The sequence below is a fragment of the Eleutherodactylus coqui genome, chromosome 2, assembly GCF_035609145.1.
Source record: "Eleutherodactylus coqui strain aEleCoq1 chromosome 2, aEleCoq1.hap1, whole genome shotgun sequence".
Taxonomy (NCBI): Eukaryota; Metazoa; Chordata; class Amphibia; order Anura; family Eleutherodactylidae; genus Eleutherodactylus; species Eleutherodactylus coqui.
The window spans coordinates 234446444-234460479 of record NC_089838.1 but is presented as its reverse complement, the minus strand read 5'-3'; the positions used below and the strand labels follow the sequence as shown (position 1 = coordinate 234460479).

The 14036-nt window shown below is 45.0% G+C and overlaps 1 protein-coding gene across 1 annotated transcript in view; it reads left to right on the top strand.

Annotated features, from left to right (window-relative positions):
- SHC4 (SHC adaptor protein 4) overlaps window positions 1–14036 on the top strand; it is an 87110-nt gene that overhangs the window by 46223 nt on the left and 26851 nt on the right. The window contains exons 5-6 of the mRNA XM_066592619.1: window positions 1942–1995; window positions 2943–2994. Coding sequence (XP_066448716.1) covers window positions 1942–1995; window positions 2943–2994 — 106 coding nt within the window. The remainder of the gene's footprint in view (window positions 1–1941; window positions 1996–2942; window positions 2995–14036) is intronic.

The following is a 14036-nucleotide window of genomic DNA, read 5'->3' as shown; positions in this document are numbered from 1 at the left end:
ACAGCTCTGCTACATGCACGTCTCACACACAGCTCTGCTACATGCTTGTCACCCACACAGTTTTGCTACATGCTCATCACACACACACAGCTTTACTACTTGCAAGTCAGACAGACACAGCTCTGCTACAGGCATGTGACACACACAGCTCTGCTACATGCACATCTCACACACAGCTCTGTTACATCGTCGTCACACACATACAGCTCTGCTACATACATTTTTCATCCCAAACAACAGGGATCACAACCAGCACAGCAGAGTCGTACACACACTGATCACGCATGGTCATGAAACCCAGGACTTCTCCCACAGGTGACTGATCACATGACTGTGACATCATCACAGGTGCTGTAAGTATGCGGCTGCTGTCTCACTCTTTTAATAAAGTTCAGAGCCCCAGTGACAGATACCACGATGGTGGCATCTTCACACGTAGCTGACACAGTCACTCACTTACAGACAGGTGGTCATTAGTATTCCATAGCAACTGAGGTCGCGGGGGTTTGTAAGGGATGTAGTCTGCTCGTAATCTGCACAGGGATAAAGGACCTGTGATGATGTCACCATCATGTGATCAGGGGCGGAGCATGTAACTCACTCATGGACAGATAGGTGGTCGTTAGTATTTTGACAAATGTTAGGAAATTATAGCTGTGGTACATGCACATCACACACAGCACTGCTACATGTACATCACATACAGCTCTGCTACATACATTTTTTATCGCATGCAACAGGGATCACAAGCAGCACAGCACTCGGAATGAAGGACCTATGATGACGTCACTGTCATGCTCCACTCCTCATCATAGGACGGTGACGTCATCACAGGTCCTTCATCCCGAGTGAGTTACATGTTCCACCCCTGATCACTTGCAGACTACAGGCAGACTACATCCCCTACAAACCCCCTGCGGTTTCAGTTACTATCGGATACTAACGAACACCTAGCCGGACAGCAGCAGTTTGCCTACAGGACCGTGAGGACGTTACTGTCGTGTGATCAGGGGTGGAGCATGTAACTCACTCAGGATAAAGGACATGTGATTACGTCACTGTAATGTGAGCAGGGGTGGAGCATGTAACTCACTCAGGATGAAGGACATGTGACGACGTCACTGTAATGTGAGCAGGGGTGGAGCATGTAACTCTCTCACGGACGGAAAGGTGGTAGTATTTTGATAGTATTTTGATTTTGATATTGACAAATCACAGCTAATGGACCATTGTGATTTCATGACATATGGACTTGTGGGTTTCATTATATATTGTTCTTTACAGAGGAATTCTGTCAGTGTCAAATCTCATCTCCAAGTCAGGGCCTAAAGATGTATCAATCCTTACCTTTACTTGAATTGTTGAATGAATGTTTTTGAATTTGTTGAACAAGTAGTTGGCAGTAAAATTCACAGCTGTATATTTCATTGTGGATTTAGAGCAGATTTTGACTTTCTTAATAAAGTCAATGAGAAAAATCCACAGCAAATCCACAACATAAATTGACTTACTGAGGATTTATTGAGTTCATTTAAAAAAAACAAAAAAAAACTTCTGACATGTCAACATTTTTGATCAATGGGGTTTTGAGTGCTGAGACCCCAGCTGATCACTGAAATGAAGGGACAGCATGTGCTCACCCATCACTATACTACTTTGACTGTCATCGTTGCCTGTCGACTCCTCGGCAGCTGAAGACGAACACATAGACATTAATATATGTCTGCATATCTCCTTAGTAGCCAAAGTACTTCTGTCCTGATTTCTTCTGAGAGAAGATTCAAGATACGGAGTGATTAAACAAAACGAGCTACAAACCACGAGATGTTTGTCCCCATGCCGTTACAAATTTGGGCTTATGTTCTGTGTGTGCTATAATAAAAAACAAATTGTATTGCCATCATTTTCACCTTCTCTGTGTAAATGTAATTTATTTCCCAGGTAGTTGCAAACCACCACATGCAGTCAATATCATTCGCTTCTGGTGGAGATCCAGTAAGTATTCTATTATTTCTATTTTAACGGGGATGTGTCATCAGAAAATGACCTATTATAGAAATCAGATTTTTGTGTTAAACATATTTTTAAATAATTCTTGGTGACTTTTTAAACTTTCAGTCACAATCCATATGAAAAAAAAGAAACAAAAACTAAAATCCTGGATTTTTCACACTGATCAAGAGCCTAATATTAGTCTGATGCTTCCTGTTCTGTAGACAAACCTTTGTAGCAGTCATCTCACTAACATCACAGGCAGGATTACACTAAAGGTAACAGCTGTATGTAGATAACACCGGTGTCATGTCCACCGGGTGCACCTCGCCACAGCACGGACGCAGAATGACATTCACACAGAATGCAAACGGAATATACCAAAACTGGACAGTGTACACCACTCCATGAACTAAGGGTGGCTTCACACAAGTGTATTTTTGGGCGTACATAGGTGCGCACCCACGTACGTGCACAAACACGCGTGAATCCAGGTCCGTGCATTGCCTTCAATGGAGCTTTGGCCCAGAAAAGATGCCTGTTTATATAATTTGTATATTATCACAATTCAATAAAATATCCTAATTTTAATCGTAATCCCAATGTTATTTTTACTTTCTGAGACTACATAAAAATGAGAAGGCATTTTATTTGCTATCAAAGACCTGGAATTAATCTGCCATTTATTGTGATGACAAACCCTAAATGTTATCTATTCACTCATTGCTATGTATAAAAAACTACTCTATTGTTGCCTGTAAGAAATCCTTTTGATCGGGGGAGAGGTTAAATGTAATGTTTTTCAATAGGAATACTAACCTAATGTCCAGAATAGTATTTGCCCCAATGTCTTACTACTTTACCTCATATATCTCTGGTCTGATATTGGCCATGTGTTCTTGTATGGTCTATGGATTTTTGATACTGAAAATGTACTTGATTTTTTTCAGGACACAACTGACTATGTTGCATATGTAGCTAAGGATCCAGTAAACCAAAGAGGTATGGCATGCATTACAAGTCACATGATGTTTTTCAAACTGTCACTAATGTTCCCTCTCTTAGACCCGCGCACTAAGCATGTGTCACCGAAAATGGAGTTGTAGTACTTTTCTTGGAACAAAACCCCCCTTCATTCTGACTCGATGGATTGATAGGGCACGCGGGTCGGAGATGATGCAGACTTTGGTCTGCAGGGGCAGTTGATGGCAGAACCTAGCATGTGGATCAGTGTTTTTCCACTTCTAAAATGTAGATTTTTAAATCCGCAACATATCAACTTCTGTTGCGGATTGTCACAGAAGATTTCACAAATCTGCAAGCGGATTCGCAGTGGAATAATTTACCACATGTGGTCCCGGCCTAATGACGGGTGCATTTGCACACAACAGATTTACTCCATACATTTCTGTGACTCTTGCATTCATCTGATTGGCGCCAAAACAACCCCATTCAGATGCACGTGAATTCACCTTAATAAAGGAACCGGTAAGGTTTTTAACCACCATGCAGCTGTCCGGTGCACGACAAGTGCAGTTAGACTTTACAATGGAACAGTGAAAACAAAAATGTATGAAAAACGTACTTTAACCCTTTCCAATCCAATTTGTATCCTGGTTTTCCTAGGGGGCTTACTCTTTTTCTGCCGTTATACAATGGCACTATCTGCTGGCTAAAGCCAGTACTGCATGAGGTGACACATTGGATAGGCTCCGACAGTAGAGAGGCTGGCAATATACAGCAAGAGAACCCCGACGGACGTTTTCCAACATCGGAGCTGTACTGCCTTAAATCATAATGTCTTCAGAGGTCAGACAGTGGATTGGAAAGGGTTAAGGCATGTTTGTTGCAGACATTTTTGGAGCACAGAAGCTGAATATAAATGAAAATAAACTGATCCATTTTTTTTTTAATAATTGAGTTTTTATTAGAATTTTTTATAATAAACATAAACAACATTTTACCGTTTTGGAAAGACACCTTAAATAGGTGAACGGTACTCATCGCAAAATTGGAATTCAAACATCAACATAAACAAAAACATATACAGATATACAAACATAAACACAATTAGCGGAGGTACATTTCCTTATTTACGGAAATGGTTGTTACTCTAGAGGGGGTTCTTGGTTGTGTAGTCCAGCCAAGTTGCCCAAAAAGATGTACGGGGGTGTTGAGAAACAAATCTACGTGAGTAGGCTTCCTCCAGGTGGAAGGTGAGTTCCACCGAGTTTCTAACCTCTGTTATGGATGGAGCTTCTTTTGATTTCCAGTGCTTAGCTATTGCTAGATGTGCCGCTAAGATAATATGGGAGGTGATGGCTGCATAGAAAGGGGATAATTTGTCTGTTTTCAGGAAACAAAGAGCGAGTTTAGGGTCCGGGGGGACGTGCTGGTTTGTGACAGAGTATATTAAATTAAATACTAGGTTCCAAAAGGACCGTATAGTGGGGCATAGCCACCACATGTGGAAGTAGGTACCCTTTGCACCGCACTCTCTCCAGCAATTTTCTGAGATTGAGGGGTTCATTCTCGCTATCCTAGCTGGGGTAAGATACCAGCGGAGGAATATCTTCTGGGAAGATTCCCAGTGGGAGATACCATGTGAAATCCTCTTCGTCCATGAGAGCGCCCGGCCCCACTCCTCCAGACTGAAAGTTTGTTTGAAGTCAAGCTCCCATAGGGTCATGTGGTTAGATTTAGTTTGGGCCTTTTGGGAGAATGAAGACTCGTAAAAGGTAGATATGCCTCCGGAGACCTCTGTTGATAGTGAATAAAAGATGAAGGCCACCTTAGGGAATATTGGCTTTTGAACATCTATAGATTGTAGAGCGTACCTTAGTCTTAGATGCGAGAAGCCTAGTTTATTGGGGAGTTTATGTATCTCACTTATTGTGGGGAAGTCTATAATGGACCCCTCCCTATAGAGGTCTCCAATCTTTTTAACTCCAGATTTCTCCCAGGTCCCATATTCAAAATCTGGGAGGATGGAATATAGGAATCTCAGTGGGAGGAGTGTGGCCGGCACCCCCCCGGAGGACGAAGAGACTAGTTGGTTCCATATCTGTACAGACGCTTGAATGCTTGGTAAAGAATGGGGCGGGAGGGGGGGGGGGGGGAGAAGCTCCTAAGAGGGAGATCAAGGGGGTTCCCAGGGATGCTGAATCTATGCTCACCCATTTCTTTTGGGATACAGGGGTCCACCAATGTTTAATTTGGTCCAGTATAGCTGCGGCGAAGTATCTCTTAATGTCAGGGGCTTGCATACCCCCTAGCTCATATGGTTTTGCCAGAGTTGAGAATTTAATTCTGGCATGTGCTCCTCCCCAGATAAATTTGTTGATAAGAGCTTGGAGTTTTGATATAAAGTAGGTGGGGACTGGGATAGTGACCGTTCTAAAAACGTATAATATACGTGGGAGAATCATCATTTTGGCCGCTGCTATTCTGCCAGCCCAGGAGATAAAGGGTTTGAGGAATTTACTTAGAATGTTCGGGATGCGATGTAGGAGTGGTGTATAGTTTTTGGAAAAGGTTAGGGAGCTAGGATATGTTATATTGATACCTAAGTATGGCAGGGAACCCTTGCACCAGGAAAAGGGGAAGGATTCCGAGATAGACTGAGTGGTCTTCGCGTCTATGCCAAGGTTTAACATTTGGGATTTGGTATCATTGATCTTATAATATGAGACCTCACCAAATTTGGCTAGAGCAGTTTGGGCCTGTCTCAGGGAGGACAACGGGTTTGTAATGGCGAGAATAACGTCATCTGCATATAATCCAATTTTATGTTCCTGCGAGGCTATTTTTATTCCCTGGATGTTTTGGTTACCTCTGACCGTTTCCGCCAGCGGTTCCATGATCAGGGCAAATATTAGGGGCGACAGGGGGCACCCTTGCCTCGTGCCGTTGGATATAGCAAACGGGGAGGAGAGGCATCCTGAGGATAGGACCCTTGCAGTCGGTGCCGAGTACAGGGACAAGATAGCAGATTTGATGGGTCCTAAGAAACCGAATTTTTCCAGGGTGGCTTCCAGGAATCCCCAGTGTATGCGATCAAACGCTTTTTCGGCGTCTAACGCCAGAAGCAGGGCCGGGGTTTTATTCCTTTCTGCCACCCTGACCAGATTCAAGAATCTTCGGGTTCCGTCGGGGGCCTGCCTTTGGGGGACAAATCCCACCTGGTCTGTTGCCACTAATAGGGGGAGGATCGAGAGTAGTCTTGTGCTAAGAAGTTTTGCGTATATCTTAACGTCTGTGTTCAGGAGAGAGATGGGGCGGAAATTAGCCGGGGATGTGTTGTCCTTCCCAGGCTTAGGGATAGTGACAATCAAGGCTTCCAGCATCTCAGGCGGGAAGGAACCACTCCTCATTGCTCCATTGAACACAGACGCCAGATGGGGGGCAAGAGTTGGGGCGAATTTTTTGTAGTAGCCGTTAGAGAAGCCGTCAGGGCCAGGGGTCTTATGAGGCTTTAATAATTTAATTGTATCTAATACTTCCTGTGTGGAGATTGGCGCAGAGAGGGAGTCTAATTGCTCTGGTGAAAGACAGGGGAGATTTATGCTATGTAGGAAATTCTGTATTTCCACCCTATGGGGATGGTGAATATTTGGGTTGTCTTTTAGATTGTATAGGGAGGAGTAATATGCAGCGAACGCGTTGGTAATCTCTTGGGGGTGGAAAATTTTTCTGCCTTGGGGGTCAAATAGGTGTCTAATTCTGTCTTTTGTTACTTCTTTTAGTTGTTTTGCTAGCAAAGCCCCTGTCCTGTTATCATGAGCGTAGAATTGCCTTTTTAGCTTTAGAAAAGAGATGTCGTGCTTGGAGACTAATAGGTTTTGGAGCTTTGCTCTAAGGTTGAACAGGTCTGCTGTTTTTTGTAAGGATGGTTCTTTTTTGTTTAAGGAGTCTAGGGACTTGATTTGCCCGATCAGCCGGTTGAATTCTTCGTCTCTTTTTCGTTTTGCTCTGGCTGCAATTTTAATAAACATGCCCCGCATGTAAGCTTTATGAGTGTTCCATACGGTAGCCATGTTCGGGACCGAACCTATATTGTTTGCGAAGAAGCTCTCCAGCTCTTCTTTAAGGGATGATTCGTGTTCAGGGAGGTTTAGGGTGTACTCATTCAATCTCCATGGAGATGATGGGGTATAGTTGACTGACTCTCTAAGGGACAGGGATATGGGGGCGTGATCGGACCATGAGATTGTTCCGATTTCAGCCTGGAGGGTGTTTTCTAGGCCCCTCTGCGGCAGCAGGAATACATCAATCCTGGAATAGGATGCGTGAGGCGCCGAGAGGAAGGTATAATCCTTCTCCGACCCGTGAAGGCATCTCCACACGTCGTAAAGCCCCTCAGCGTGGATAATTGGGGCAACAGGGGATATGCCCCTGTTGCTCGCCGTGGAGTCCAGCTCAGGGTCCAGCACTGAGTTTAGGTCTCCTCCGATAACTAGGTTTCCTTCCCGAATTTTGGCCATTTCTGTCATGACGTGTTTGAAGAATTTAACTTGTCTATTGGGAGGGAAGTAGACATTTACCAGGGTGTACGTGGTGTTGTTTATCTCGCACACCAATATTAGGAAACGACCTGCTGGGTCTGCAAATAGGTTTCTTTGGGAGAATGAAACATTTTGACTAATTCCTATCATTACTCCTCTTTTCTTTTTTTCCCCCTTAGAGGCCAGGAAGATGTATGGAAATTTAGGGTGTTTACAGGGGGGATGTTTGTCCCTTAGAAAATGGGTCTCTTGGGCAAAGAAAACATCAGAGTGGGATTTGATGGCCTGCCTCCAGAGCATACTTCGTTTGAAAGGGCTGTTTAATCCTTTTACGTTTAGGGAAGAAATGTTAACTGGCATGTCTACTGGGGAGATTGTGGGCTGGACTGTCGTGGCGTCTTAGTCTCTCAGGGTTGGCGGAGTGTAAGGGGGGGAAAGACCTCCTAAAAACAATTTTATAACTAAATAAAACATGAAAATAAACATCAATTTTAAACATAATCAAAACATTGTTCACCCAGCGCCGATGTGCACTGGATGAATGGACTTTAGGGGGGGATAGAATCTTCAAACCATCCACTTCGGGCTCTACTATAATGAAGAATGAAAGTGGGTCTAGGCCTTTTTTAAGCACCAGTTACGCATGTTTGCCTCACCTGTCGGCGATCAACCAGTCTTTTTCGAAGGTGGGCTCCCCGCCGTCCTCGGGGATTGCTGGGTTGTGGGGATTTCCCATTGTTGTAGAAGGGAGATGCCTTCCTCTACTGTGGTCGCAATATGGAGAGTTCCGTTTCTGGAAATCAAAAGCTTGGTTGGGAATCCCCATCTATACTTGATGTGAGCCTCTCTAAGGGCTGATGTAATTGTTGCGAATAGTCTACGTGACTGCAGGGTGGCCGCTGAAAGATCTGGGAATATTTGAATGTTCTCATATGGGGCTGGCAGCGTACCCCTACGTCTTCCCACTGATAGGATTTCCTCTTTTATTTTGTAAAAATGGATCCTTGCCAGGACGTCTCTAGGCGCGGACTCAGGGACGGATCGCGCTTTCGGGATCCTGTGGGCTCTATCGATTGCATATTCTATTTCGGGGAGGTCCGGGAGGAGTGTTTGTAGCATTTTGAGTAGGTACTGTGGTATATCAGAAGGAGGCACGGCCTCCGGGATTCCCCTGAATTTAAGATTATTCCTTCTGGGACGGTTCTAGGTCGACAACCTTCTCTCGCAGCCGGGCTACTTCATCTTCTAAATTGCCATGAGCGTCCACCATCTCGTTGTGGGCTTTTGTGAATTCCCCGAGTTTTTGTTCAATATGATCTGTTCGGGTAGCTAGGTGGTCTATGTTGGATTGGAGTTGCCCGGATAGGTTTTGTATATCGTTGGAGATGTCTTTTTGCAGCGATATTAACATGTTTTTCAGGGCGTTTATGGTTAAAGGGCTCTCGGAGTCTGGGTAGGCTTGTAGGTTGTTGATAGTAGCTGATTGCTGAGAGGCTTCTTGCGGTTTATTGCTTTGGGTCTTCTTTGCTGCGGGGCCTTTGGGTAAAGGCGTGGATGGATTGGAGTCTTGAACATTCCTCTTGTCCCCGCTTTTGGGGGGAGGGTTGGAACTGCCCGGGGAAGGAGACAGGGAGCCCGGGGAGGGGTTTTGCAATGGGGCCTCAGAGCTTTGAGAGATGGTTGCTTCTGCTACTTCGGGGTTCTTCGGGTGTGGAGTCGCCGGTGTGTTACTACCGCTCCGTGGGCCCGGAGGGAAGAACTCCGAGAGTCTTTTTGGGGCAATCGCCTTGGTGCGGCGTTTCACCATTGCGAGTAGATAGAATCTGCAAAGTATGCGGTAAGAAAGTCTCTTTTGGTGTTCTGTCCGTTTCACCAGAGGGGGTGGTATCTCTGTAGAGCCGTGGGAGACGTGTTCCGGTTAGTTAGAGTAGTTTTAAATGCTCATTGGTGCTAGGGGGCCTTTGTTTTGAGCCGGTTTAGAGCCGCGTGTGTCGGGAGGGACTACATCTCTCAGTCGTGTTGTGCCATCCTTGGTGTGGCAGGTCTGGGGCTGCAGGGGAGGTGTGCAGACAGGCTTTATGCTGTGCTGGCTCTGGGCCTCTTGCAGGCTGCTTCACTTCAGAGAGGGGGGGAGGTTCTGGGGGTAAACTCCTGGGGTATCCCCTCTGCTCCCCTTTATCTCTCTGCTCCCCAGCACAGGATTGGTGCAGGCTTTCAGGGGTCTGCACTGGGCAGCACTTACTTTTATGAGTCTGCCGCCTTCTCTCCTGCCTCTTCTGCCCGTTCCCCGGCGTGTTCTGGGTCTCAGCAGCTGTTCCCCCGGTCCTGCGGCTCCCCAGCAGGGGTTTGGTGCTGTCTTCCGCGGCCGGCCCTCACTTCCGGTCGGCCGCGTCCAGAAATTTAGGTGGGGATGCGCCTGGAAGTGCAGGCCGCAAAATCGCGGTTCCGGCTAGAGACCCGCGGAAGGTCTCTTTGTTGGTCTAGGGCCGGAGGTGTCAGCGGTGGTGTTTTCGGCTCCGTGGGGGCCCTCAGACGAGCGAAAAAGCCACCGGCGTGATGCTGCTGCCAGGAGCTCTGGATTCAGCGTGTGCTCCCTCTGCTGGCTAGCCACGCCCCCTCCTGATCCATTTTTTTTAATTTTAATAGGTTTTCAAAAAAAAACAAAAAAAAATGAAAACAATTGGAAATCTTTCACAGTTTGCTTCCATTCCATTTGGTTCCGTTTTTTACCTGAACAAATAGTGCAGCAGACTGCGTTATTTGTTCAGTTGCTAAAAAGAAATCCAATGGAAGGGAAGCAAATTGACAGCTTTCTGTTTGCTTTGTGTTTTTTGAAAATGGGGGGAAAAAAAGTGATTCGTTTATTTCAATTTCTCTGCTCCAAAAAATGGAACAGAGAGATGGAAAGTCGTAAGACTAATGTGAATAAAGCCTAACAGTGGTCCCTGTGTGCCGCCACATTCAAAAGGCTGTATGATTCCTTTTAGGATTCAGTGACAGCTGCAAAAAACAGCACTGTGATGGGACCCTCAAACGGGAACGAATGGGGGCATACACTTGTACTGTGAAATGGACACTACTTAAGTGTCTGTTTTATAAGATTTCTGTTCATTTCCGGTTTACTTGCAGTACAGAATACCATAGTCAACCGCGATATTCTGTACTCTACATAAAATTGAAATGAACAGAATCCTTGTAAAATGGACAACAAAGTGGTGTTCTTTTCACTGTACAAGCGAATGGTTCTGTTTGTTTCTTTTCAGTGGTTCTATTCTTGCACTGTTTTCTGCAGCTGTCATGGAACCCCGAACGGAATCACACAGCGTATTAAATAACGCTGTGTGAACTCTCCTTAAAGCCTCATGTCGACGGGCTTAAAATCTGCCGCGTTTCTCCCACACGCGGATCCGCGCCCCATAGGGATGCATTGGACACCCACAGGTAGTTAAATACCTACAGATGTCATTCTTCCTGTCAGGCGCGGTTCCGCGTGCGGGGAAAAAAATGGACATGCTCCATTTTAGTGCGGGTCTCCCGCAGGCTTCTATTGAACCCTATGGAAGCCGTCCGGATCCGCGGGAGACCCGTACCAGAATTAAACTCACCTGCTCCGGACGATGCGGTTCTTCCCTTCTTCGTGGCCGAGCACATCCGCCGGGCTGAAGAAAGAAGATCTGGCCACGAAGGAAGGAAGATCCGGATCGTCCGGAGCAGGTGAGTTTATTCTGATTTTTAGGCCTCATGGGGCAGGAGGGACCCGCTACGGATTCTACATGAAGAATCCGCGGCGGGACTGATTTTCCCCATGGACATGAGGCCTAAGGCCTCATGCACACATGTGGATTTGATGTGCGGAAAAGAAATCACAGTATGCTCTATTTTACCACGTATTCCATGCGGATGGGCTCCATTGATCTCTATGGAAGCGAGCGATCTGCAATGCATCCAAAATTTAATTGTGGATGTATTGCAGATTTGTAGGTAGATACCTCTCTGTTTGATTGGAGACCAAGCAGGGAGGTGGGGGAAAGCAGTCACTTTGGGCTTGCAAATTATTTTCTGTGCGGACAATTCAATGTGCATCCATGTGGAAAAGCGATCACATATGTCATCACTGGCAAGCATTTAAAAATTATTTTCACACTGACTCGCAGGCCTTCCACTTCGGAAATCCGTGTGTGCCTTGTGCATGAGGCATGACAGTGATCCATCTGTGCCCCTGGTCCCCTCCTCAAGTAATGCGGACACTCACTGTACCTTATAGTTGTAATCACTTCTTTTGTAAACCTCACAGTGCTGCTGCAGGGGCACACAGACAACAGTGTATGCGTCTGCAACCCTCCCCGCACCTCTCCTCCTTGGTTCCACTACTTAGAGGTGCGCTGGAGTGGAGTAGATGGGAGAAGGATACCCGCTGCACACACTGCCTTCCATGCGCCCCTGTAGTAGCACTATGAAGTTTACAGATATATAAGTATTAGGTTAGGAATATGCAGAATGAAATACAAGGCATTTCTTTGTGGTTATGTGGCCTGCATTAGTCATGGAGGAGTCTGAATAAAGCTGAACAGAGTCTCCAGTATCATACAGGAAATCTGATTTAGCAGTGACAGTAATACAGCAAAAGAGAATAAAAGAGTTACTTTACTGATCAGTTCAGTTAGCATTAACCATGGTTCCTCAGATGCAGGATTTATCCATGAGAATCTGCCTCATTAGGGTGCTTTCACACAGACCAAATAATCCATACAGGAGCTATCCACACCAAAAATTTGCTTGCCTAACATCTGGCTTTTGATGCTGATTTACAACAGAATCACTGTGAATTTGCAATGGTAATGGGACTTCCATAGAGATGCATGTATGTTCCATTCAACTCCACATGTACAAATTGATTCTCTTCTGAAAGCATTACTTTTAGGTGAGAATATCTGTGTACACAGTGACTGACGGAGCCTGTTACAGCACAGCATAATGGCTAGGCTATTTTAGGGAACTGTGTAGACTTCCTGCACTGAAATAAAGGCTCAACTGTAGGCATGAGCCTGGAAAGTCACTGGTGGCAAATTAGAGAAACACTGACATCTAGTGGTGAATTGTGTAACAGCATATCCATATTTAAAATGGGAGTTTTCCTAGAAAAAAGTTAAACTTTTCTTACCAAAATTTCAAAAAAAGCAATACAAAATAACATGGGGGTGAGGTAGATATGCATCAAGGATCTACTGCCTCAAGTACTTTCCTGCCAAAAGACCCCTCTGAACCAACTGATGTACCCAGCCTAAAATGTCTTAAAAATGTGTTAGAAGAAGACCAATTTGCTGCGTGACAAAACTCTTCACAGCCCAAGAAGCTGAGACTGCCGTAGTCACATGTGCTTTCAAAACATATCCCGACACTCCAAGACATACCCTTATGTCCTTGGTCATGAAGGGGTTAAAGAAGGGATAAAAATAAAAAGACCTGTGATAAAAGAAACACCAGTCCTTTTTGAACAGAAGAAAAAACACATCTGGTCTATGTCTCAGTGTATGCTTTATGAGAGATAAGTGAAGTTGATTGGTTAATTAGGATCATTAATTAGTAGAATCTGCATAAACGATGAGCGATGAGTTTAACCCCTTAGTGACCACCCTATAGTGTTTTTACGTCCTGCAGCTGCAGCATGTGTATGGAGGGAGGTAGCGCCGCTATCTCCCTCCATACAGCGCGGGCGTCAGCTGTTTATTACAGCTGACACCCGCGGGCAATAGCCGCGCTCGGCCGTTCGGCCGATCGCGGCTATTAACCCTTTAAATGCCGCTGTCAATTCTGACAGCGGCATTTAAATCCCCCGAACGCTGTTTGGGGGTCCCGCACGGCCCCCCCGCGGTGAGATCGGGGGATCCGTGCAGGTGTCATGGCAGTCGGGGGCCTAATGAATGGCCCCAGGGCTGCCTTAGCAGACTGCTTCATAGACTGCCTGTCAAAAAGCAGTATGACGTAATGCTGTAGCATTACGTCATACTGCAGGAGCGATCAAAGCATCGCATGTTAAAGTCCCCCAGGGGGACTTCAAAGTAAAGTTAAAAAAAAGATCAATAAAGTTTTTTAAATTGTAAAAAAAAAAAAGTTATAAAAGTTTAAATCACCCCCCTTTTGCCATATCAATTACTAAAAAATCTAAATCATAAAATAAAAATATGTATTTGGTATTGCCGCGTCCGTAAAAGTCCAATCTATCAAAGTAGTGCATTATTTTTCCTGCATGATGAACGTCGTCCAAAAAAAAAAAATAAAGAACGCCAGAAATACACTTTTTTAGTTACCCTGTCTTCCAGAAAAAGCGATCAAAAAGTTGTATGTATTCCAAATTGATACTAACGGAAACTTCAGGACATCACGCAAAAAATGAGCTCTGGCACAACTACGTCGACAGAAAAATTAAAAAGTTATTGCGCGCACAAAATGACCGCAGAAAATAATTGAAAACAATTAAATATCTTTAAAAAAAATACAAGTACTACAGCAAAAAAAAACCTATATAAGTTTGGTATCGTA